Source organism: Muntiacus reevesi, chromosome 6 (assembly GCF_963930625.1).
Source record: "Muntiacus reevesi chromosome 6, mMunRee1.1, whole genome shotgun sequence".
NCBI classification, from domain to species: Eukaryota; Metazoa; Chordata; class Mammalia; order Artiodactyla; family Cervidae; genus Muntiacus; species Muntiacus reevesi.
This window is the reverse complement of record NC_089254.1, coordinates 53,247,776-53,275,390: the sequence shown is the minus strand read 5'-3', so window position 1 is coordinate 53,275,390 and position 27,615 is coordinate 53,247,776. Positions and strand designations below refer to the sequence as shown.

Genomic DNA, 27,615 nt, shown 5'->3' with positions numbered 1-27,615 from the left:
GGCCACAGGATTGGGGAAGGTCAGTTTTCATTCCAATCCCAAAGGAAGGCAATGCCAAAGAATGCTCAAATTGCCGCACAGTTGCACTCATCTCACACGCTAGCAAAGTAATGCTGAAAATTCTCCAGGCGAAGCTTCAGCAGTATGTGAACCATGAACTTCCAGATGTTCAAGCTGGATTTAGAAAAGGCAGAGGAACCAGAAATCAAATTGCCAATATCCGTTGGATCATTGAAAAAGCAAGAGAGTTCCAGAAAAACATCTACTTCTGCTTTATTGACTACGCCAAAACCTTTGACTGTGCGGGTCACAACAGTTGGGAAAATTCTTCAGGAGAATGGAACACCAGACCACCTTTCCCACCTCCTGATAAATCTCTATGCAGGTCAAGAAGCAACATTAGAACCGGACATGGAACAACGGACTGGTTCCAAATTTGGCAAGGAGTATATCAAGGCTGTATATTGTCACCCTGCTTATTTAACTTATAGGCAGAGTACATCGTATGAAATGCTAGACTGGATGAAACACAAGCCAGAATCAAGGCTGCGGGGAGAAATACCAATAACCTCAGATATGCAAGTGACACCACACTTATGACAGAAAGCCATAAGAAGAACTAAAGATTCTCTTGATGATAGTGAAAGGGGAAAGTGAAAAGGGGGGCTTAAAGCTCAATATTCAAAAAACTAAGGTCATGACATCCAGTCCCATCACTTCATGGCAAATAGATGGGGAAACAATGGAAACAGTGACAGACCATTTTTGGGGCTCCAAAATCACTGCAGATGGTGATTGCAGCCATGAAATTAAAAGGCTCTTGTCCCTTTGAAAGAAAAGCTATGACCAACCTAGACAGCATAGTAAAAAAAAGAGACATTACTTTGCAGACAAAGGTTCTTCTAGTCAAAGATATGGTTTTTCCAATAGTCATGCGTGGTTTGGATCATAAAGAAAGCTGAGAACTGAAGAACTGATGCTTTTGAACTGTGGTGTTGGAGAAGAATCTTGAGTGTCCCTTGGACTGCAAGGAGATCCAGTCAGTCAATCCTAAAGGAAATCAGTCCTGAATATTCATTTATTGGAAGGACTGATGCTGAAGCTCCAAAACTTTAGCCAGCTGATGCAAGGAACTGACTCATTGAAAAAGACCCTGATGCTGGGAAAGATTGAAGGTGGGAGGAGAAGGGGATGACAGAGGATGAGATGGTTGGATGGTGTCACCAACTCAATGGACAAGAGTTTGAGCAAGCTCCAGGAGTTGGTGATGGACAGGGAAGCCTGGCGTGCTGCAGTCCATGGGGTATTATTGGTCATCTCTGCGTTCCTTGACTTGTAGGTACATCATCTGTGCCATCTCCTTCACGTTGTATTCTCTGTATTTGTGTGTGGCTTGCTCTGTGTCCAAATATCCCCTTTCTATAAGGATACTTGTCATGTTGGGATTATGACCTCTAATGACTCATTTGAATTTAATTCTAAAAACACTGTTTTCAAATAAGGTCAGATTCTGAGCTATTCTAGGGACTAGGACTTAAATGTGTCTTTTTGAGAGGACATAATTCAACCCATAAGTTTGGACATCTTATAAAAATCCATGCCCAGAACATCCTAAATCAAGACACTCACCTTTTCTTTGATAAGCAGTTTCCACAATGGAAGGAGGTTGAGGGCAAGTATCATTAGGAAATCAGTGACCCTTGGGATTTCCCCGGTGGTCTAGTGGTTAAGAAGCCACCCTAAGGCTGGGGATGTTGGTTTGATCCCTAGTGGGGGAACTAAGATCCCATATGCTGTGGGGCAACTAGACCCATGTGCTACAGTTAGAGAAGCCCAAACACCACAGCGAAGACCCAGCGCAGCCAAAAAATAAAATTAGTGGCCCCTGATTGTTTATGCATCCTAGTTTGCCTGGGTTTAAAAAGGATGTTTACAGTAGAATGTTAGGCTTCACCCAGTTTTGGCAAACAAAAATGCCAGTCTCCATGGAACTTTCTCCCCCATTTTCTGTTTCAAATTTTAGTTCTTTGATTTTAGAAAACAATTTAGACTACTAAATTCTTATTTATGTTTCTATAACAAAGAACCAAGATTTATCATACCTCAGATTTGATGTTGAATGCCTAGTAACGTAGACTTAAATAAACCTCCTCTTGGAGACTTCTCTGTTACAGCATCCCATGTGAAAACTTCCAGATATCATATTCACCCCATGAGCATTCCTTGTCAAAATACCTGCCTGTCACCTCCCTTCATAAGACACCACTCAGTAGACCGTCTTGGGTTTTACCTGTTTAGAGTCCTGCTCTCCTCTCTTGACTTCCTCAAGGACAAGATCAATGTTCATTCATTGTTCTGTGCCCAGTAACTAGCCCGGTTCCTGAAACAGTCTGTGTAGGTACTTCAGAAATACTCTTTAGTTGATTTCCTTCTCTGTGTACTGACTTACCAATTCTGCAAACCTGAAATGCTGAATATCTTTAGTGTCTTACTGGATCTCATGGTCAGGATGTTATTCATATTGTCACTGCACTTAAATGAAAAGGCCTAAACGCTTTTGAGTGTGCTTCATCATTACTTCTCAGATAAGAAAGCAAAGCTGGAAAGTATCAAATGTTTTTTCTGAGATCATTGGCAGAGAACATTGCAGGTCCCTAGATTCTAGGTTTGCTATCCTACCCTGACTTCAGGAATCAGGCAGTTAGATTCCTTTGGGCGTATATATACATATGAGAGTGTGTGCGTGCTCAATCGTGTCTGACTCTTTGTGACCCCGTGGACTGTAGCCCTCCAGGCTCCTCTGTCCATGAGATTTCCCAGGCAAGAAGACTGGAGTGGGTTGCCATTTCCTCCTCCAGGGAATCTTCCTGACCCAGGGATCAAACCTGTTTCTCTTGTGCCTCCTGCACTGGCAGGCGGATACTTTACCACTGAGCCACCTGGGAAGCCCCTACCTATGTATAATGTACTCTTTGGCCAGGAAAGAGGTGTTTTGTTTTGTTTTGTTTTGTTTTTTCAGTGACTCAAGAAAACCACAGTTCTACTCCTGTACTGGACACAGGAACAGTATTACCATGCTGTCCTGCTCTCTTCATTCACCCTTTTAGGAAATGCTTAAAGAACAACAGGGCCCTATGGTGACAAAGACACTTTATTCTCAGCTCAGTGTTCCACTTGGCAGCCTTGTCTTTCTTCTCCTTAATTGCAATAAGCTAACCTCTTGCATCTCAAATGCCCTCATAATCCAAAGGAAATAACCAAAGTGAATGTTTTGTTAGTTGTACATTTCCTAACTAATGAGATAAGAGAAACATAAATAACCAGTCTTAGCAATGCATGTAGTTTAGCAAAATGTAGTAATTTGTATTTTTGTGCATCAGTCTACAAAAATTTTTGTAAACCTAAAAGGCATGAACAGAGTTAGTTAGTTAAGTATATGTCCCAAAACTGATCTAGTGCCACAAATTGCTAATTTAGGTGGCTTGATTTAATAGGCATTGAAAAACCTCCATTCCACAAAAATGTGTCTTCTTTTCTGCTGATATTTAAAACATCATGTCTTTATCAGTTCATTGCTTTGCATTATACCCTACCTTCTGTGAAGCATTGATTTTAAAAATCTGAAATATTCATTGCAGAGAGGCAAAACATCATGTCACTCACCTCAGTAGAGGTCAGCTCAGTATGAATTTTACCAGTTCATTTACAAAATGAATTTTAAAATGAGTCAGTCAAGAAAATGGACTCCTTTTGCTCATTGCTGAGCTGAGCACACTGGGGGAAAAAAGCTTATTTTACCGAGCTTCCAGTATAATTTATGAGACAAAACATATATACATGAAACAGAAGTGCCAGTAACAATATTTTATTGAATAACAAATGATTTGGTACATTAGAAAGATGTGTTTCTCAAGCTTTTTCCTTAAGCAGTAGCACTATTTTCCAAATTATCTTACACAAAATCCCAATATATAAAACCTCTAAAAGTTGGGCTTCTTTAGTTAGAGAGAGTGGGAGGAAGCCAAAGGAGCCATCTGCTCCAGGTGTTCTTTCATCCCTGAAGGGATTCCTTGGAGTCTACGGCATTTGGGATCACAATTAAAAGTCATTAAATTTAGGCCTTCCCTGGTGGCTCAGTGGTGAAGAATCTGCCTGCCAATGCAGGAGACACGGGGTCAGTCCCTGATTTGGGAAGATCCCACATGCCACAGAGCACCTAAGCCTGTACACCACAACTGTTGAGCCTGTGCTCTGGAGCCCGGGAGCCATAACTACTGAGCTCATGCGCCACAACTACGGAAACCCTTGCGCCCGAGACCCCTGCTCTGCAGCAAGAGAAACCACTGCCATGAGAAGGCCTCATACTGCAGCTAAAGAGTAGGCCCAGGTGCCCAGAACTAAAGAAAGGGACATGCAGCAACGAAGACCCAGCACAGCCAGAAATAAATAAATAAATAAATTTTTTTTTTTTAAATGATTAAATTTAGCACACAAACATGGGGTGAGTTGACAGAAGGGAAAATACACTCTGGGTCTGACAAGGAGAGGAAAATCCCAAGTAGGAATTCCTCCTCAAGTTGTAAAAAAAAAAAAAAAAAAAAAGACAACAACTTTTTTTAGTATGAGGGACAGTGAGAAAAAAGCTGGGTTAAGGTAGGTAGGTAGACATTAGGTCTAAGCTAAAAAAGCAGGCAGAAAATTTGAGATTTGTTGAGAAAGAAAATAGGGAGGCACTAGGGCTTAATCTTAGGAACTGATGTAATGAAAGCAGACTTGAAGAGGGAAGATTGGTAGCAGGTGCAAGATGGTTTAGAAACCGAATTGATTCTTATTCTCAAGTTAGTCCTTCCTCTCTGTCTCAAGTTATTCTTCCTCTCTTCCTCTTGGTTTCATCATTTGCGAAACTGCAAGCAGGCCATCCACCTATCCTCCCCGCTTCCCCCTCCACAGAGGATGTGTGGTATCTGCCTGAGCCTTCTGTTTCCCATTCTGTGCAAAGGTGGATCTAACTGAGCAGAATGTGCATCCTTTCCACATAGCCCCTAGCCTTGGGGTCATCATGCCTAACCGTAAACCCCATAATGCCACTTTCCTTTCTTCTTAAAATTTTATTTCCTTCCCTGAATTCTGCATCTTCTGAAATCGGAAAGATTTGTATGTGAATCTTTATAGATCTCCTTATTAAAGGAGAATTTATACCTTAATTTACATAAGTGCCAGAAAATGGGCGATATGACTTGACTGTTTTCTCAGAAATGGTTTTTTTTTTTAATTCAACAATTCCCTCTTTTCATTTTCTTGTGTACTGATGATTCCTCGCCAGTTGGTCCCCATAGCAACACTGGATAATGCTAATGAAACTGCAACATCTTAAGCTCTCTCCCACAGAGCATCTCTGTTAAAATAGCCATGAAACACGGTTGCATTTATTATTTTCTTTGCTTAAAAGAAATTGCTATTTTGGAATTTTCCCCATGATCAAGGCTTAACTTGCTAAACTTTCTGGCTTGAATTGGAGCCTGTGATTTAGAGAGGATTTTTCGAAGGTGATAAACCACAATTGGAATACCACTTTCTCTCCCCACGTTCATGCCCCATGTTGGTGTATGGCGGTGGTTCTCAAAATGTGTTTCCCCGGCAGCATCAGCAGCTGGGCACGTGTTAGAAATGCAAATTCATTTGCCACATCCCATACCTTTTGAATCGGCTACTCAGGATGGATCCCAGTACTCTGTTTTTATATTTATATAATTTTATTTATTATTTATTCGGCTGTGCTGGATCTTCATTGCTGTGTGAGCTTGTCTCTAATTGTGACAAGTGAGGGCCTCACTCTAGTTGCAGTTTGGGGGCTTTTCATTGCTGTGGCTTCTCTTGTTGTAGAACACAGGCTCTGGGTCTCATGGGCTCAGTAGTTGCAGTTCCTGGGCCCTAGAGCATAGGCTCAATAGTTGTGACACGTGGGCTTCATTGCTCCTCAGCATGTAGGATCTTCCTGGATCAGGGATCTGATGTCTCCACTTCGGCAGGTGGATTCTTTACCACTGGGCCACCAGGAAGCCCTAATACTGGTTTAACAAGTCCTCCAGGTGATTTGGATGCACACTGAAGTTTGAGAACCATAGGTGTAAAGTTCTAAAATAAAACTGTAGTAGGCAACAGCGTCACATCCAGTTTGCTGGATTTTGCTAACAAAGTTAGAAATTATTTTACTTTTTGTTTCTTATATCACCTAAATTTGTTTATACTATGAAACATTGCTGGATATCAATTTTTGTTGAGATAAAATATGACAGTGGAGAGTGTAATTGATTTTAGCTCCTGAAAATGTTTTGTGATCCTTATTTATCCATTATTAACAGCCTTTTTAAAAAGCTAATTAATTGCCAGTAAGTCTATGATAATCGGTAATGGCTCAGACCATAAAAGCATGTGGTGTTTTTGTTTTCTGTTTCTGTTCCGTATGCGTAGATGCTGACACTTATCTGCCTTTTTGAAAGGAGTGCAGTTGACCCTTGAACAACACTGTGGTTAGGAACTCTGACCCTCCACACAGCTGTAGATATGAATATAACCAAATTCACGATTCCACATCTGCAGATTCACCCAACTGCAGATTACGTGGTGCTGTAGTGTTTACTAATGGAAAAAATCCACACATAAGTAGACCTGTGCAGGTCAAACTCATGCTGTTCCAGGGTCAACTGTATCTTAAATAGTGCCTTTTCCGCTTATACTAATTCATCCTTTATGTGCAGAAACACACCAAAAGCAGGCAGTAAAAGCAAGAATCTTTGGGAGGCATGATTTAGAGAACTTTTGTTCGAAAGATAGGAATCAGATGGAACAGAGAAGTGCAAAAAGGATAAGTTTATTTTGTTATATAAAATTTTAAGAGGCAGAAAAAACCCAAAATATGGATATCCAGGCAGAAATTTGAGCTGGAGACAGGCACTCTGAAAGTTAAGGTATTTTAAACTGGTGGTTATCACAAAGCTGAACTATCTGTATACCAGGATGTTGGAACAAGGCCTAAGAAAGTTGTACTTGTTGGTGATTAGGTCCAGTCTTAAAGCCAGATGTTCAGGCATTACAAAAATGAGCCAAACAGAGTTCAGAAACCAAGATCAGTAAGATTCCCTTGGTTGGGAATCCAGAGGTTGATCCAACCAAACATTACAAACAGAGTGATTCTGATCAGCACCTGGCACTTGCTCCTTTCTCTTGATCACCACTGTCCTAGTTCAGACCCTCTCTCTATCTCACCAAGACTGTTGCCTTTCCTTCCATATTGGGGTCAGATCCCTGAGTATTAGTAATATTCATCAGAATTCGTTCATCATATTCGTTAGTCAATTCAGTTGCTCAGTCACGTCCAATTCTTTGTGACTGCAGCACGCCAGGCTTCCCTGTCTATCACCAACTCCTGGAACTTGCTCAAGCTCATGTTCATCAAGCTGGTGATGCCATCCAACCATTTCATCCTCTGTCCACCCCTTCTTCTGCCTTCAATCTTTCCCAGCATCAGGGTCTTCTCCAGTGAGTCAGCTCTTTGCATCAGGTAGCCAAAGTATTGGAGCTTCAGCATCAGTCCTTCCAATGAATGAATATTCAGGACTGATTTCCTTTAGGATTGACTGGTTTGGTCTCCTTGCAGTCCAGGGGATTCTCAAGAATCTTCTCCAACACCACAGATCAAAAACATCAGTTCTTCAGTTCAGTTCAATTCAGTTCAGTCGCTCAGTCGTGTCCGACTCTTTGCGACCCCATGAATCGCAGCACGCCAGGCCTCCCTGTCCATCACCAACTCCCAGAGTTTACTCAAACTCATGTCCATTTAGTCAGTGATGCCATCCAGCCATCTCATCCTCTGTCTTCCCCTTCTCCTCCTGCCCCTTAATCCCTCCCAGCATCACGATCTTTTCCAATGAGTCAGCTCTTTGCATGAGGTGGCCAAAGTATTGGAGTTTCAGTTTCAGCATCAGTCCTTCCAGTGAACACCCAGGACTGATCTCCTTTGGGATGGACTGGTGCTCAGCCTTTTTTATGGTCCAGCTCTGACATCCATAAATGACTACTGGAAAAACCATAGCTTTGACTAGACGGACCTTTATCAGTAAAGTAATGTCTCTGCTTGTTAGTATGCTAAGTTTCTCATAGCTTTTCTTCCAAGGAGCAAGCGTCTTTTAATTTCATGGCTGAAGTCACCATCTGCAATGATTTTGGAGCACAAGAAAATAAAATCTGTCACTGTTTCCATTGGTTTTCCATTTATTTGCCATGAAGTGATGGGACCGGATGTCATGATCTTCATTTTTTGAATGTTGAGTTTTAAGCCAGGTTTTTCACTCTAATCTTTCATCAAGAGGCTCTTTAGTTCTTCACTTTCTGCCATAAGGGTGGTGTCATCTGCATTATCTGAGGTTATTGATATTTCTCTCAGTAATCTTGATTCTGGCTTGTGCTTCATCCAGCCTGGCATTTTGCATGATGTACTCTGCATATAAGTTAAATAAACAGGGTGACAATATAGAGCCTTGACGTACTCCTTTCCCAACTTTGAACCAGTCCATTGTTCCATGTCTGGTTCTAACTGTTGTTTCTTGACCTGCATAAGGTTTCTCAGGAGGCAGGTAAGGTGATCTGCTACTCCTATCTCTTTAAGAATTTTCCAGTTTGTTGTGATCCACACAGTCAAAGGTTTAGCATAGTCCATGGAGCAGAAATAGATGTTTTTCTGAAATTCTCTTGCCTTTTCTGTGATCCAACAAACAGTAATATTCATAGTCCCCTGAATGTCCTGTCTCTGCCTCTCTTGCTCCTCAGAGTGCCTGTGGCCACCCTGCTCCCTCCAGCTAGGTGTGCTCCTCTCAGTTGCTCATATTTGCCCTTAAGGTTTAGTTCAGGCAGTGAACTTCTTCAGCTTTGATTGACACACTGAAGTGCTCTTTGTACCCTGTATTTTTCCCTGTGCTTATACTTAGCATTATTTATAACAGATGCACACATTTTGTAATTGTGTCTCTACTTGCACTTTGGTAGCTGGATCCATGCTTTCATCTCTCTAATCCTTTCTCTTGGCTTGGTGCCTAGACTGTAGATTTTCAATAAGTATTTTTGAAATGAATAAGAGATTTTTACCTACTATAGGCATGGCAAACAGATTTTGAATTTTCTGAAATAATTCTGATTTGAAGTCTTTTTGTCCTTTTCTCTCAACTAGTCCAACTCCAGCTATTTCAGTGACCCCAGATTTATCTCCTAAATGTCTTATATGCAATATCACAAAAATCCTTTAAATAAAGCTACAATATACCAGGGATCTGGAAAGATGGAAGAAATAGAAGTATATATTAGTCATTTAAGAAAATCTCCAGGGAAGTCCATTAGTGAAATCTGAAAGTGGGAGTTTAGAATAGGATATTTCTTCTGTGCTTTTTTGAGGTATTTAATTAATATAATTCTTGGACTGAATTGGTCAAGCCTTATAGAAAAACTCTTCTGTTCTTTCCTCTCTTTGCATTTCCGTGTTATTCCAAAATTCACAGTACTAAGGGAATGTGGTTAGAATTGAGAAATAAAAAGAAATTCCAAATCCTTTCCATGGGTAACAGATTGTAGTGCCCTTTAATTTACCAACAGCATCTCCGAAAACAATATGATGTTTTGTTTAAGGAGCTTTGCCAGGTTTCTGAAGATTATTATGTTGAGTATTTTTCCAAAAGGCTTTCATATATCACTGACTGCAGACATCATGTCTTGATGGCTGTCAACAACAAACATTCATATTTTTACCTACTAATTCCATTCAGATATTTCTAAATAGCTTTCCTTGTTTTGTTTTTTTGTTGCCATAGTTATTCTTGCTTCACCCTCTTTGATGATCATTCAATTAATCGAATAAATACTCATTTAGCATCTACTGTATGTTGGGCACTGGGCTGGGGGATGGAACCAGTTTTAAAGTTTTAAAGTGGAGAAGTAGACTTTAGTGGCATTTCGTCTCTCCATATCATAATTTGTGGCTTCAGATCTTTGGTAAAGATAACTGGGTATAAAATAAATATGTATAGCAGAACCCAGGCCACAAATTCAGTGAAATTCAAGGAGCCGCCATATAACAGAAATGTTGGAAGTGGGTAGAAAATATCACTCTAAATTACTGCTGTCTTCAGCATGATTTTGGAATAATAGGGAGTGGTGAGGGTCATGGCAGGTGGGAATGTGCCTCCGCTGCCTAAGAAAGCAACCATCCGGTCTGAATTACTGACATGCGGAAATGGACTCCCAGTGTTATCAGAATCTGAAACTATTATGTTTAATGTGTAATGTACTCTTTCAGTTTTAATGCTGGTAGCTAACTGATACTAAAATACTGTGCATATCAAGTAAAATATATCAGATGAGTAGATTTGGCATGAGGCTGCTAGTATATAGACTGAGAATCTTGAGCTTCCTGTGAATAAACTGCATGAGTTTTAACATCTAATTTGAATACACAGCAGCCTTTTTTTCTCCCTTCCTTGTTAGATTCCAGATTAAGCAAATGAAGATAAAGGTTGCTGACCAGTTTTATTTTCATTTCAGATAAGCAACTAATAACATTTTTATTATATACCCCAAACATTACTCAGCATATACCCTGCAATATCATGCAGTATTTGGGACATACTTATATTAAAACAGTATTCGTTGTATATCTGAAATTTGAATTTAACTGGGCATTCTATATTTTATCTGACAACCCTATTCCTACTACTGTCTCCTGTTTTGAATTTAAATTTGCCAGATAAGTGACCTATTGGTGAAATATTTCATCATTTTTCCTGTTCACTAATAATTAATAATTAAAATTTTTATTTCTATTAAATGATGACTCAGTGCAACCTGGGCATATCTTCAAATAGGAATGGGTTTTTTGTTTGCTTGTTTCTTTGTATTGTTTTTAAATCTGGCCGTCTAATGGGGAAGCCTTCTTATTTAGTCATTATATTTAAACTTGTAAAAATGTTTTTCATAATGTTTTACTGTTTAGCACAAAAATAGTAATTCTGTAGTTCCAGTGAACATTTTTATCTATTTTTATTCGCATGTTACCAGCTTGCCTTTATGACCTTAAACAAAAGAAAGCGAAACAAGCTGGATCTCTGCAAGTGTCCTTTCCATATTGGCACATTGATCTTTAGTTTAATCTTTGCAAAGCCAAGTTCTGAGCACTCTGCTTCAGTAGTATTCTCCCTGATGGCCACATCACTTGGCAGTGCTTGTGTACTTTTTGAGATTCTCCTATTCTTCCCTTCGTGATATTAACCATCTGTATTAATGAGCTAATAAACCAGGCTTGTTGCTAATGAATTGATTCATTCAGCTGCTACATTTAATTAGAAAGACATTTAGCATGCCAGCAGATGTTCTGGTTTTGTTTAATGGTCCCCAAATATAATAAAATAAAATACAATGAATTTTTTTTGTTTTTGCATAAATTAAGCCAAATCAAGATTTGTTATTCTACCATGTATTATAAAGGAGTAAATGATGGAGTTTTGTTACCATTGTATTCCAAATATCAGAAGGAAAATCAGTTTCCTTCTAAAAAACACCTAACTCTAATTGGCACAAGAGTAAAGTTGAGGAGTGAAGAATATCCTGACCCTCAAATCTGTATAAAAGAAACTAACGCGAGATACATCCCAAAGTTGTTTTTTCCCCCAGTACTTTGATAGGGGGTGTATCTTCTATATTATTAACCATTAAAAAAGTTACTTAACTATAATTCTGGAGACACTATCTAGTGAAGTTTTTTAATTGCTTGCTTTTCATAGTTTTGTTTGCAATGTTCAAAGGGACTTTTATTTTTAAAAAAGAGAAAAGGAAAAAGACAACGTTTTAGGAGAGACTTTGTTGTTCAGGGCTTTTATTAGAGAAGCTGGCAGGGGAAGTTTTGAATATGTTAGCGTGTGCCCAAAAGTAACAGCTCAGACAGACTGCGCAGCCCTCACTTTGGGGCTTCGGCCTCTAGCACGCCCTTCCTAGGAAAGAGATTAAAGGGTTCTGTGCAGCATCCCAGATACCAAGTCAGTCAGTCCATTCAGTCGCTCAGCTGTGTCCGACTCCTCACAACTCCATGAACCACAACATGCCAGGCTTCCCTGTCCATCACCAACTCCCGGAGATTACTCATACCCATGTGCATCAAGTCGGTGATGCCATCCAACCATCTCATCCTTTGTCGTCCCCTTCTCTTCCTGCCTTCAGTCTTTCCCAGCATCAGGGTCTTTTCAAATGAGTCAGCTCTTCGCATCAGGTGGCCAAAGTATTGGAGCTTCAGCTTCAGCATCAGTCCTTCCAATGAACACCCAGGACTGATCTCCTTTAGGATGGACTGGTTGGATCTCCTCACAGTGCAAGGGACTCTCAAGAGTCTTCTCCAACCCCACAGTTCAAAAACATCAATTGTTCGGCGCTCAGCTTTCTTTATAGATGATGTGAATTAAGCATTACTCAGACACAGGGTAAATTGCAAATATATTAGAGAAAAAATAAAATCTTTAAAAAATTACCAAATGATTCAGGTCATCCATCCTGGGCACATAGGGGCATAACGGCTTGCATGGTAGTTAAAGAGAAAGAGGAAGGAAGACGAGAGTAATTCCTTTCACCCTTCTAGCTTAGCTTTCTTTGCTTCTGTTTTTTGTTTGCTAGTTCCTTCTGTTTAAAAATATGTATTTTTTTAAAAGTAAGGATCATAGTATGAATATGGGTTTGTTCAGGTTTTTTCCTGAGTATTTCCCCATCCCACTAAATCTCTCAAAACACATTTTTTGATGACTTGCTTTGTTTCTGTAATTCATTTATTCTCTTATTGTTGGATATTAGGTTGTTTTTTTGTTGTTTTTTTTTTTTCTATCATTAAAACCAAAAGGTATTCTTTAGTAAACCCTCTAATCCTACTTTTATAGGGGTGTTATTTCTAGGAAGCAGGCAGCCTTAGGTGCTGGTTAAATTTTAGTATTCACAGTACATTTCAGAGTGTAAGGAATGCAACAGTTTTCAAAAACTAGGGCAAGAAGAGAATGAAATCAGGAGGGTCGGCTCGGCAGAGAGCAAAGGTTATGGAACCGAAAGTTGTGCTGCCGGTTGCTGTACCATCCCAACCTCTGTGATGAATAGTTAGAGCATAGATAAGTGCCTTTTTCTTCATCTGAGGTTTACTTCTTACAGATTCGCAGTATTTTTCTTTTAGTTTTAACAGTTCTTCCAAGGACTTGGTAGAATTGTTAATATCATTCACGTACAACCATGGAGGCGTATGTGAGAAACAGATTAGGCCTTGTGATGGTAGGCTGCCATAACTCCTAATAACAATCTCTAAGCAGAACTTGCCTCAGTGGTTCTCCTACATAGAAGGTTGCTCAGGCAGACTGAGATAATTCCAACAAGTATAAAAACTTGAGGTATTAAGTAGCTTCATGAATTTTGAGTGTCTTTCTAGGAACAGCATTAGAATCTTTGAATTCCATGCTGAGCATCCCCTATATATATTATGGCATTGTCTGCTTCAGCCAGGTACTTGGTTGGTTGGAATGAAGTTTCAGCTTTGACATTTTCCTTCAAAAGTAGTCATAAGGTACCTGGAGACCAACTGTATCTCATTTCACAATTCATGAAGTCTGTTTTGGGCTTCCCTGGTGGCTAAGACGGTTAAGGATCCACCTGCAATCCAGGAGACCAGTGTTTGATCCCTGGGTTGCAAAGATGTCCTGGAGAAGGGAATAGCTTCCCTCACAGCTCAGCCGGTAAAGAATCTGCCTGCAATTCAGGAGACCCTGGTTCGATTCCTGGGCTGGGAAAATCCTCTGGAGAAGGAAATGGCAACCCACTCCAGTATTCTCACCTGGAGAATCCCATGGACAGAGAAGCCTGGCAGTCTACAGTCCATGAGGTCACAAGAGTCGGACATGACTTAGTGACTAAACCACTACCACCCACTCCAGTATTCTGTCCTGGAGAATTCCGTGGACAGAGGAGCCTGGTGGGCTACAATCCATGGAGTCACAAAGAGTCAGACACAACTGAGTGACTTTCACTTTCACTTTACTTTCAAAGTCTGTTTTACGTAACAGCCAACAAAGGTTTTCTGCCTATTAAAAACCAAAAAAAATGAGAAGATGCTGAATAAGTTTTCTAAATTCCATAAAGAGTTAATGAATGGCCTTTTATATGCCTAGCTGTGTCTACTTTTTGATTGTATTTTCGATTTTTCAGATCAAGAATGGTGTTTATATTTAACCCTTGATGAGCAGCAGGGTTTTGAACAAGGAGAGTCTATTTACACCTGGATTTTTTTCCTGTAGATACAGTGGTACTGCATGATCCGCAGTGGCTGCTGAGGCTGTGGGGCCACAGAGGAGGAGGGCCTGCCATAAGGTTAATGCGGATTCTCAGCTGCAAGGGTCTTGGTGCTCCTCACCCCCGCCTTGTTCAAGGGTCAACTGTACTTCATTTGGGCCCTGATTTCATGCTTTTTCTGGGAGAAAAGAATGATAATTTGTATTGAAGGTGGAAACAAAAATCTCATTTTCTAGTGTTAACCTCTCCCCTAATTTATTTTTGTGCTTCTTGTCTGAAATTTACCACATGTAACATTTGGTCCCAAATCCTTACATTCTTTAACCTTCATGGTCCCTTTAGAATTGTGTTTTTATGAGTTTCTTCATAATCTGCTCTCCATTAAAAGACACCAGTGCTCATTTGTTTAATCCTCTTGAATATCAAAGCCTTTAGTCAAAGCTTTTGTGTCATTGTGTTTGCTATTACTTGAATATTCTGTAATAAAAGACTTTCTTAAAGCAAGGTGACCTGAACTACATTTTATTCCAAATAAAGTTATTTCATTTTTAAGTAGCATCCTTTGACTTATACCAAGGCAATAAACATTTAAAAAATCTACTTAGTTTTTTAAGCACTGTGCTAATAGAGTCTTATCCTCTACTAAATATTTATGCTTCTGTTCAGGGTCTTGTAGCATATGAGTACCAAGGGTATATTCATTTCCTGTAGAATTTGGTGTTCTCTAATCATTACTTTATATTTCTCTACAATGAATCCTGTACACTGCTTTTAGCCTTAGTTGAGTTCAATTGCTCAGTCATGTCTGACTCTTTGCAACCCTATAGACTGCAGCACACCAGGCTTCCCTGTCTATCACCAACTCTCGGAGCTTGCTTTCAGCCTGCCTGCATTTAATAACTCTCCTTCCTACAATCTGCCCCTCTAGCTTTCTGGCCTTAGTAGATTTTCTCTCTCTCATGTTCTGTCTTCCAAATTACTGAGATGTTTTAAAAAGCAATTAAATTTAAAAAGATTGTTATTGAGCCATGTGTATAGACTGCTTGTCCACGTTTATGGATTGTAAAATGGTCAAGCTACTGGCCAGGAATTTTCAACTTTATATTAAAGCTCAGAAAGAAAGCCAAGGGGAGAACAGTGTAGAGAATATTGTCATTAAAAAGAGAACTTTAGACTTAAAGTTCCCATGACAGATAATATTTTTAGTTTCATTTCTTTTGGTTTTTTTCTTTTTGTCTATTTGCCTTAAATGTTTTTTATCTATGAAAAAATTACTGCATGTGATTTATTTTCTGCACTAATATGTTAAAAGCTTAATAAGTTAGTTATATAAATAAGCATCATTTAATGACGTAAAAAATTTGTTCCATGGAATTATCTCTCAATGTTCTAAACAATATAGTTGATTGTCTATTTTTAAAAATACATTTTGTCTTATTACTACAAAAGTATGTTGTTATTCATATTTAGAAATTCTTCTAAGCTTGTTATTTTAAGTTTGTTTCAGTTAAAATATGGATACTTTTGCTTGTAAATGTTGATGATTAGTACTGCCTAACTTTAATAAGGACTTTGCCATTCACAGTGTCCATAAAAATAATAAAAATAGAAAGGAGCAATAATAAGTCACTATATGCTGTATTTAAATAACAATATTTCTGTGGTCATGAAAGGAAAGAGGGTGTCAAGATCTCTCCATTATAGTTCAAACATTAGGATATTTGCTCAAGGAAAGTATAATGACTCTAAGGTCGGGTTCTGAAATCAGACTGCCTGGCTTCCAATCCTCTGCGTAACCCTTTGGTCAAGGAGGTCATTACTCAATCTCTGAATCAAAAAGCTGGATTTATTGTTGCTGGACTTGAAAGGCATAGTCTTTCTGACAGAGCAGAGTGCTGATCATATTTTGGGTTTGGGGAGCCATGGTGATCAGAGACTGTTGGACTCTCAGAAGCAGTACTGTCCAGTGGGGAGGGGGCGTTGGTAGACCTTTAGCTAGCTACACAATAGAGACACTGAATGAGGCTGCTGCCTGTTAAGTGATTTTCAGAAGTTTGGTAATGGATTGAGTTGTCACTGACCCATTCGGAGAAATTTAAAAACTGTGATTCTCTTACTTCTTAATAAGACTGCCTTGCTTATAGAATATTTTCTGATAATTAAATCAGAGATTGTGTAGAACTTCCTAGCATACTGCCTAATAGAAACAATCCATCATCTTCCTCAATCTGGCCTTAAACAGAGTAAAGGCCTTAAACTATAAAAGCCCAGTTTTAGACCATTAGATCATCATATCAGGGCAGTGTACCACCTCAAATTTGCCTCATTCCCCAGTGTTGCATAGCACATGATGTTCGTTTTCATTTTTATGTATGCTTAATACATGACTTTACACTGTCAGCATTTTATGCCATGTTTATTTCACCTTTAAACAGATATCATTTGCTTTCTACACTAGGAGGCTTTTTGTATATTTGGTTTTAGATGATTCTAGTCCTAACTACTCTTAGAGAAAAACTGAATTACTTTTCTTTTTTTTTTCTCTTTTTTCTGAATTACTTTTCTAAGCCAAACACTGTTATGACACAGCAAGTTCTCCCCACCTTCCTCTCTAGTCTAATTTTTTAAAGTATATGTGGCGCTTGTACCTTAATGGACCCTCCAAAGCAACATAAACATTTCACTAGAGGATTTTGTGGTGTCAAGTCAGTAGGCCTTTCGTTCTTAAATTGCGTCACCTGTTAAAACAGGTTACTTGTTAAAATGCAGGTTTCTGGGCCCCACCCCAGAATTTCTGATTCACTAGGTCTTGGATGGGGGCCCAGTGATTTGCATTTCTAGCAAGTTTTCAGGTGATGCTGATGCTCCTGGTCCAGGGACCACACTTTGAGAACTACTGCTCTGGGCATTGATATGTAATTGGCCCTCAGACCCCAGTTACCACTGGTCATAAACCCAAGAGTGTTTATACAAGCCATTCAAACTCAATGATTTAACTCATATTAAGTAATTATTTATAATAACTCTAGATCATGGGGTAATTGCTCTTGGTTAGTGGCTAACAATCAATAAAAGTATTGCAGAAGTGTCTTCAGGCTTGAGAGAATGGGACAAGGGCAGAAATAATCTTGTAAGCAAATTTTTTAGTAAGATTAAAAAAAAATACCCAGCAACCCTGACTTCAGTAAAATGCAGGGTGCTTCCTCTGGGCCCTAGCTGACATCCAGTTGAGAGAAACATTTGAGCAAAGGCTGCATCTGTAAGCAGGAGTAAGTCACACTTATAATATGGCCCTCCCTGTGGGGCCCTGTTTCCCTAGAGAGGAATCTCCTATAGCTGGAGATTATTGACCGTCTTTCCGGACTCTCTTCATATCAGAATAAAAGAAAGGAATCAAGTTTATGTCCAGAGTCAAGCAGTATGATGTCTAATTCCCTCTGCTAATGTCACCTTTTATTAACTAGGGACCAGACTGTCTTTACCAATTCCATAATAAAAGATATAAATGATCCACACTAAAATATTGGTACCCTTTGACCTAAAAATTCTGCTTCTCATTAATCCTAAGAAAATTATTATTTTTAAAAGGGCAGGAAAAATAAAAAATTTTTAAAAAGGGCAGGAATTTAGTTACACTTATATTCATTGCAATTTTGTTTATAATAGCAAGAAATCTGTGAACTGTTATGTTCCAAGGTTAGAAAACTCTGGTTATTGTAAGTAATTTTTACAAGACTATTTAGTGGTATGGAAAGTTCCTTACAGCATATTAAGTGGAGGAAAAAACACGTATAAGGAAAGTATTTTGGGGATTTTTAATAAAATAGGTGCTGAGATATATATTAAGAAAAATCATCATAATGTTAATTATGCTTATTTCTGAATGGTTTTGCTTAAAAGTTCTACAGTGTACTCATTTTTGTTGTCTAAAAATTTTGTTTTAGAAATTTATATGACAAACTATTTTAGTGAGAGTTTTAATCAAAGTATTACACCAGTCAACCAAGATGTAAAGAAAATAGCTGAGAGCACTTTCTTACGTTTTGTTTTGAATAAGAAGGAAAGGTGAAAGTTGCAGAACAGTTCTGGATGCTTCTCTGTAGGGAGGAAAGCTCAGCTTTGTCAGAGCAGAGAGTGCAGAATGAAGCTCCTGGAGGCAATCATGTTGTTGACTGTGCTCTGTCAGCCTTTAAATGGTAGAAATAAATGGAAACTGTGAGGAGTTTTGTCATCTTACTACAGGGAAAGGCAACTCTGCCTATTATCAACATTTCTGCATTTTTTTAAATTCTTAAGATGACAGTATAGTTACTGTCTGGCCCGTGGATCACTAACAATGGTCCAGGGTTATCACTGGCTATAAAAATCACAAACCGAGAAATGATTACTTTTTTGGATGGTGGGTAAGAGTTACAATAACTTAAGAAATATCCAGTAAGATATTTGAAGACCTCACCAGCATATCATAACAAACTTACTTTTGAAAATAATTATAAGGCTTAGGTTTGTGGAACACTAAAAACCCCATTGAAAGCTCTAAAGTTTTACTGTACTCCTAAAACAATTGCTTACCAGAAATAGCAGTGCCAATAACGTGTTTTGTAAAATATCCCTTGGCTATTTATAGGTCTAGGTCTTCTCTTTGGGAACTATTGATGTCACACATATGTTCAATTTTGAAGAACTCATTCTTGTAATCCCTTAATGCACCAGAACAGTGTATTTATCTTAATAAATGTAGAACTCAACTCTTTAATATCAATAAACTTTCTATACTTCATTTTTTTAAATAAGAATTTCTTCAACACAATGGCTTTCATCTGGATGAGTGGTTTACAAAGCTTCCCAAATTATTATAACAATATCCCCTTCCCCTGCTGTAAAGTAAACGTTTGAAACACAGCAGAAGTGACAGCTGGTAGTGAAATTCAGAGTGAAGCACCTTTCTGCTCTGTAATAGATTCCTTTGACCACTGCTATACCCTCTTATAGTCGTAAGTATATTGCGTGTGTTAAACAGAATTATTATCCCATTAGCTTATTTTATACAACCCAAATAACTTATTTTGACTTTTCTGTTTTAATTAGTAGTTATTGTGCATGTTCAGTATTCAGTATTCAGTAGAGTGCTGGGACTTGGAAAACCTCATGTCTTTTTTTTTTTTTTTAATTAGTTGGAGGCTAATTACTTTACAGTATTGTAGTGGTTTTTGTCATACATTGACATGAATCAGCCATGGATTTACATGTATTCCCCATCCCGATCCCCCCTCCCACCTCCCTCTCTACCTGATCCCTCTGGGTCTTCCCAGTGCACCAGGCCTGAGCACTTGTCTCATGCATCCAGCCTGGGCTGGTGATCTGTTTCACCCTATATAATATACATGTTTCGATGCTGTTCTCTCAAAACATCCCACCCTCGCCTTCTCCCACAGAGTCCAAAAGTCTGTTCTGTACATCTGTGTCTCTTTTTCTGTTTTGCATATAGGGTTATTGTTACCATCTTTTTAAATTCCATATATATGCATTAGTATACTGTATTGGTCTTTATCTTTCTGGGTTACTTCACTCTGTATAATGGGCTCCAGTTTCATCCATCTCATTAGAACTGATTCAAATGAATTCTTTTTAATGGCTGAGTAATATTCCATGGTGTATGTGTACCACAGCTTCCTTATCCATTCATCTGCTGATGGGCATCTAGGTTGCTTCCATGTCCTGGCTATTATAAACAGTGCTGCGATGAACATTGGGGTGCACGTGTCTCTTTCAGATCTGGTTTCCTCGGTGTGTATGCCCAAAAGTGGGATTGCTGGGTCATATGGCAGTTCTATTCCCAGTTTTTTAAGAAATCTCCACACTGTTCTCCATAGCAGCTGTACTAGTTTGCATTCCCACCAACAGTGTAAGAGGTTCCCTTTTCTCCACACCCTCTCCAGCATTTATTGCTTGTAGACTTTTGGATAGCAGCCATCCTGACTGGCGTGTAATGGTACCTCATTGTGGTTTTGATTTGCATTTCTCTGATAATGAGTGATGTTGAGCATCTTTTCATGTGTTTGTTAGCCATCTGTATGTCTTCTTTGGAGAAATGTCTGTTTAGTTCTTTGGCCCATTTTGTGATTGGGTCATTTATTTTTCTGGAATTGAGCTGCAGGAGTTGCTTGTATATTTTTGAGATTAATCCTTTGTCTGTTGCTTCGTTTGCTATTATTTTCTCCCAATCTGAGGGTTGTCTTTTCACCTTGCTTATAGTTTCCTTTGTTGTGCACAAGCTTTTAAGTTTCATTAGGTCCCATTTGTTTATTTTTGCTTTTATTTCCAATATTCTGGGAGGTGGGTCATAGAGGATCCTACTGTGATTTATGTCAGAGAGTGTTTTGCCTATGTTCTCCTCTAGGAGTTTTATAGTTTCTGGTCTTACATTTAGATCTTCAATCCATTTCAAGTTTTTTTTTGTGTATGGTGTTAGAAAGTGTTCTAGTTTTATTTTTTACAAGTGGTTGACCAGTTTTCCCAGCACCACTTGTTAAAGAAAATCTCATGTCTTTTGATGCTGTTCAGTTAGGTTCATTCTCTCAGTTGTGTCTGATTCTTTGCGACCCCATGGACCGCAGCACTTCAGGCCTCCCTGCCCATCACCAACTCCCAGAGCTTGCTCAAACTCATGTCCATAGAGTTGGTGATGGCATCCAACCATCTCATTCTCTGTCGTCCTCTTCTCCTGCCTTCAATCTTTCCCAGCATCAGGGTCTTTTTCAAGGAATCAGTTCTTCGCATCAAGTGGCCAGAGTATTGGAGATTCAGCTTTAGCATCAGTCCTTCCAGTTTGATGCTGATCTTATCTTTATTGATTTTATCAATCAAATGTTTCCCTATTATGTTTTAAGTCTTATTTCATATGTGCTTTAAAGCTTTATAGAGTCAGATCTGAGAATGAAAAGAGGTGGGGGAATGGAGGGAAGAGAGCAAGGGCAATGAACAGCCCTTTTAATGATTGATAACATGTGACTTGCTTTGCTGGCTGTTTGGAGTGTTTTTTGTTTGTTTGTTTTTTAATCTCTTGCCTGCTTCCAAAAGTTCTCTTCATTTTTTTTTTCCCTTTCCTGTTTTTCCATTCTTTTTTGTAGTGTACGTCTCACTGGTAGTGAATATCTGCTGACTGGAAGAGGACTAGGAGGTTTGAGTCATCAGACCTGAGAAGCATAGGGGAGAACCGGGTGTTCTCTACTATTGATGTCTCATTCCACAAAGGGATCTGAGGCCGCTGCACTTTCAAAATAATAGTGGTGGCAGCTTGTTCCATTGGAGACCTTACCCAAGATTTCCCTGCTTGTTCCCTCTGATAATTGAAATTCTCACGAAGTGGAGCTCAGCATCTCCTTTCATGGAGAAAGCTGAAGTTTTGTTAACTCTGGCTCATTGTAAGACTCATCCAAATGATTCTGAATGGTTTTGAGTGGATTTCTGAAAAGTCTAAGGTACCTCATGACAATTTGGTATGAAGGTGAGTTTATCTGTATGGTCCTTAAGGATTTACAATGTGTTTCTTTTCTGTCTTTTTCTGTTCTTTTTGTATAGAATTTTATCCACGTAGAATCATGTGGTGAAAACTTGAAATTAGAAGTGATTTTATAACACAGGAATTACAAAGAATGGTTTATAGATCATTGCTTCTGAACTTTCTTTTCTTTCTTTCTTTCTTTCTTTTTTTTTTTTTGCATGTCCAAATTAAAATCCAAAGTGGATTTTGTGGAATTATGTACCTTCAAATCAAAGTAAATCATACCAAAACTAGGGATGGGCTGCAATTTTGTCAGTATATATACTCTTTCCTTGGGTTGCTTATTTTAAATTACTGTAAATTTTTTAATTGACAGTAATTTTTTAATTACTGTATATCTATTTTAGGTGGTTTAGATAAACAGTGAGGTTTCATTGATTTGCCACTTAATAACTTCAAATGCACGGTCACTTGAGCACTTTGTTTTAGTCTAGATTTCTTGAGAGGTTTCTTCACTTTTAAGACTCTGCACCTCTTTGATATTCCACGTGTCAGTGCCCTGAATCTTACAGACTGGGACTCTTGAGTGATACCTACTGTCTTTCTCTATCTAGTATTTCTCTCTCAGAATGGCAATTTTATATCTAGATTTGGGGAGAATAAATTCATTCCAGTAAAATTGTTATAAAGCTTGTCTTGGTAAGACAAGTACTATTTTGTAATTGTTTTGCAGAATAAAACTGGAACTGCATTGGGGAAGGACAAAGCCTCCTTGTTGACTTGGCTATAACGTGATGCAGAAACTGTTATGATGGCCAGTCATTTGGCATAATGAGCATTGGCCTCTTCAAGAAGGCTTGTTGTAATACTTTACTAGGGAGACAAGATTTAAAGTAGAAAAAATATTTTAGGTCACAGTTTTCTTATCCCTAAAGTGAAGTTTTGATTCTATGTCCTCACTAGCTATAGCTAGGATGTGCTGTAGCAGAAGCACTTTTTCTCTGTGTGGAGTACTGTGATTCCCTAGCCCCAGGGTTCTCTTATTAAGGGTTTTTAAGTCTAACAGCTGAGCTATATTATCACTAGATGCCCTCCTCTGTCCCAGTGTGAAATAATGAAAGTCACTCAGTCGTGTCTGACTGTTTGCACCCCCATGGACTATACATATACAGTCCATGGAATTCTCCAGACCAGAATCCTGGAGTTGGTAGCCTTTGCCTTATCTATGGGATCTTCCCAACCCAGGAATCAAACCCAGGTCTCCCGCATTACAGGTGGATGCCTTACCAGCTGAACCAGGAGGGGAAGCCCTAAAAATACTTCATTATTTACAAGTAACAAAGGTGCTTCTATCCTAGTAACCTTATATGCATTCCTGAAAAACTTTGCATTCTACTGAAGCATGCAATACAAATAGGCTTTGTTGGGGAGTGGAGGCTGAGAGATAAGGGTAAGGAGAGATGACTCAAAACCAATAGAACTTTGTAAACCAGAGCAGTCCTAGTAAAAAGAGCAGCATGGTTAAGTTTCCACTGGGTTTACATTCAGAATCACAGTCCAGTTAATTCTTTGTCATTGAACACTGGAATTCACGCTGTCTCCTTCAAAGTGTAGCTCCTTGGAGACATTTGCTCCTAATGAAGGTCAGTTTTATCAAAATTAAATATGCGACTCAGTGTGTAGACATCTATCAATCAGGTATTTTGTTTTAAGACATTTTTTAAGAACAGTTTGAGATTCACAGCACAATCGAGAGGTACAGAGGTTTCTCATATACTCCTTACCCCAACACACGAATAGCTTTTCCCATTATCAACATTGTTCACGAGAATGGTAAAAAAATTTTTTTTTTTTAACCAAGGGTGAACCTACATTAGGGACTTCCCTGGTGGCTCAGACAGTAAAGCATCTGCCTACAATGCGGGAGAACAGAGTTTAATCCCTGGCTCGGGAAGATCTCCTGGAGAAGGAAATGGCGACCCACTCCAGTATTCTTGCCTGAAAAATCCCATGGGCAGAGGAACCTGATAGGCTATAGTCCATGAGGTTGCTCAAAGCCCATTGTTTATTTTGGACTACATAGTTCATCCTTGGTGTTGTACATTCTAATGGTTTAGACAAATGTGTAATGGCATATATCCATTATTATAATATCATACAGAGTATTTTCACTGTTTTAAAAATCATCTATGCTCTACATAATCGTCTGTTCCCACCCCCATCCCAGCTACCACTGATCTTTTCATGGTCTCCATAGTTTTGCCTTTCCAAAATGTCATATAGTTAGAATCATACACTATGCAGCGTTTTTAGATTGGCTTCTTTTGCTTAGTCATATGCATTTAAGATTGTTCCATGTACTTTTATGTCTCGATAGCTCATTTATTTTTTGTGTGCTGAATAATATTCCATTTTCTGGATTGTACCAAGATTGATTTATCCACTTGCCTACTGAAGGACATCTTGGTTGCTTCCAAGTTTTAGCAATTGTGCTTAAAGCTGCTGTAAACTGTGCAGATTTTGGTGTGGGCATCAGTTTTCAACTCCTTTGGATAAACACCAAGCAGTGCGATTGCTGGATAGTATGGTAAAAGTATGTTTAGTTTTGTAAGAAACTGCCACACAGCCTCCCAAAGTAACCACAGCATTTGTTGTTCCAGCCAGCAGTGAATGAGAGTCCCTGTTGCTCCATATCCTCACCAGCGTTTGGTGTTCCAACTAGCAGTGAATGAGAGTTCCTGTTGCTCCGTATCTTCACCAGCATTTGGTGTGTTCAGTGTCTTGGCCATTCTAATAGCTGGATAGTGGAATCTTGTTTTAATTTGCATTTACCTGGAACCGTATGATATAGAACATCTCTTCACATGCTCATTTGCCTTCTGTATATCTTCTTTGATGTCTGTTAATGTCTTCAGCCTCATATAATATTGTGAATTAACTATACTTCAATGAAAAAATTAAATGAAAAGGTAATAAAAATCCTCAGCCCGTTTTCTAACCAAGCTGTTTTTTATCTTATTGTTCAGGTTTAAGGGTTCTTGTATATTTTTGGATAACAGTCCTTTATCCGGTATATCTTTTGCAAATCTTCTCTCCCAGTCTGTGGCTCAGCTTCAGCTTCTTATTTTATTGATACTGTCTTTTTCAGATTGGAAGTTTTTAATTTTAATGAAGTTCAGCTTATCAGTTGTCTTTCATGGATCTTTTCTTTAGGGTTGTGTCTAAAAAGGCATTACAACCGTCATCAAAGTTTTCTCCTCTGTTATTATTAACTTTAAAATGAGCAACATAAAAGCTGTAAGTCTAGTTTATTCAGTTTCTTACTAAGTACTGTTGCCCAGAAGACAACCTCTCAGACAACTCTGAGAATCCTTTCCAAAGAGGTAATCAAGGACATATATTTATGATTTAGGCAAAGGTGGCATATGCAACTAAGCACTCCTTTTGGTGGAAGGTTGCTGCTAATCATGAGGTGCAGATATCTTAGTTAATAGTTTTAGTGCTTTTCTAAGTATAGGAAGATGCAAGAATCCAGGTTCATTAAAAAAAAAAAAAAACAACTTTCTCATGAAAATACCTCAGTATCTGAAGGCCTGTTCTGCCAGTTTTCCCAGAGCAGAGTGCCTCTTTCCTGATCTCCCTGAACTCCTTTCAGGGTGTGTTGAAGGTTAGCAACCATGGTGGCTAATTACTCACTCCTTATAGAGCCAGATGGCCAGTGGCATCTTTAGTTGGCATTGTTGTCTACGAGTTTTACAATTTTGTGTTTTGCAGCTAGATCTTTGATCCATTTTAAGTTAAATTTTTTCAAGGTTGTAAGGTCTGTGCCTAGATTCTTTTTGGGTTTTTTGTTTTGTTTTGTTTTGTTTTTTTGCCTGTGAATGTCCATTTATTCCATACCATTTGTTGAAAATACTCTCTTTGTCAGTCAGGTGTTTTTAAAATACAGGAAGAGAAGTCATTGCACCTTGCTCATCTGCATTATCAGCTTCCTTGAATAGCTTGATTTAATGGAAAGAGTAGCAGTCTTGAAGCCCCTGCTTGCTGTAAGGAAGAACTTAACTAGAATTCTCAGGAGTTTTGTTAAAGATTGTTATATATTGCTAAGACTTTCTTTAAATAATGAGAAAGCATGCTGTGATTGCTTCAAATCATTATTTTGCTGGGAAAAATATACACATGAAATAATACAACTTCCTTGTTATGCTGATATTATTCTTCAGTTTATCCAGTGTATATGAGCAGGTTTCCCCCATCCCTGTAGCTCAAACGGTAAAGAATTCGACTGCAACGCAGGAGACCCAGGTTCGATCCCTGAGTCGGGAAGATCCCCTGGAGAAGGGAATGGCAAGCCACTGCAGTATTCTTGCCTGGAGAATCCCATGGAGGGAGGAGCCTGTCCGGCTACAGTCTTTGGGGTTGCAAAGAGTTGGACACAACTGAGTGATTAACACACACATGAGCAGGTTTATATTAAAGAAACATATTGTAATGACTAATTTGATTACCTTTCATAAATACAGTGCTTGCTTTCTTTGTGCTCTTGTGCTTCGTCGCTCAGTCGTGTCCGACTCTTTGCAACCCCATGGACTGTAGTCTGCCAGTCTCCTCTGTCCATGGGGATTCTCCAGGCAAGAATACTGGAGTGGGTTGCCATGCCCTCCTCCAGGGAATCTTCCCAACCCAGAGATCGAACCCACGTCGCCTGTATTGCAGGTGGATTCTTTTACCGTCTGAGCCTCCAGGTAAGCTCTTTCTCTCTCTAGTCAGCGTATTATCTACAAAATATAATTATATCTATCACAAAATAGCCCTTCTAAAACCTATAGAAAAGATGTTGTTTTTCTAAAATCCAGAAATCATTTTTTAATCTTCCTCTGTAAAATGTCTGTCATTTTACTCTTATACTAAATTATGAAGTCATAGAATTGATCATAACACATTTTCCTTTCAACAGTACTTTGTGGATGTACATAAAACATGTTCCAGTCACCATAGAGTGATTATGTTAGAATGTCTGTGTGAAAAGCAGCGTGTTCCCAAAGCTCCCTAGGTGAGTTATATATACTGTCAGGTTTGAGAATCACTACCTGAAAATAGAAATAGCTAAAGGTATTTATTAAGTATCATTTTTAGTAAAGTTGCATTTGGACATCACTAGTCAGATTAACTGCTGGCAAAAGTCTGTATTTGCTGTTGCATGAATAATTTGCAACATGTACAACCTTATGTAGACTACCTTCCACCTATTCTTTTAGAGATAAAAAATTTATATCACTTTTTGGGTTAATTTTTGTAATTATGATGTAAACCATGGGGAATTAGTACTATATCTGAAATTCTAGAACTAAAATCTGTTGTGTGTTTTATTGTCCAGCCTCTTTTTATTTCTTCTTTTTTGTATTGGAAGTCAAGTGATTTTTGTGATATAGTCACATTTAGAGAAGATTATTTTGTATTATGGAGGTAGGATTTATACTAAACTTCACTGAAGATACAAGAGAGGTTGTCAGTGGACGAGTAAATTAAGAATTATTTCCTTTAATTGTCCTGAAATAAAATGATCGAATCTCAAGCGTTTTGCCGAAGCTTTTTAAAAGACTACTCATAAGTAATGTTGTTATAAAAGCAGCAGCTCCAGATAAGGTGAAGAGAAAGGATTTGTTAAAGACCTCAAAGTAAGACCAAACAACTACCCACGCTTGCTGGCGTGTGACTGGAACTGAGAAACGCATCCAGGGCTTCATATTTCACTTGGTGGA

At 38.6% G+C, this 27,615-nt stretch overlaps 1 protein-coding gene across 3 annotated transcripts in view; it reads left to right on the top strand.

Moving 5' to 3' along the window:
• Positions 1–27,615, top strand: part of ZNF277 (zinc finger protein 277) — a 130,987-nt gene that overhangs the window by 22,548 nt on the left and 80,824 nt on the right. The window contains exon 2 of one of the 3 annotated variants that reach the window (XM_065939294.1): positions 21,480–21,856. The exons of the other annotated variants lie outside the window; for them this stretch is intronic. Coding sequence (XP_065795366.1) covers positions 21,799–21,856 — 58 coding nt within the window. The 5' untranslated portion in view covers positions 21,480–21,798. The remainder of the gene's footprint in view (positions 1–21,479; positions 21,857–27,615) is intronic. 3 annotated transcript variants of the gene reach the window in all.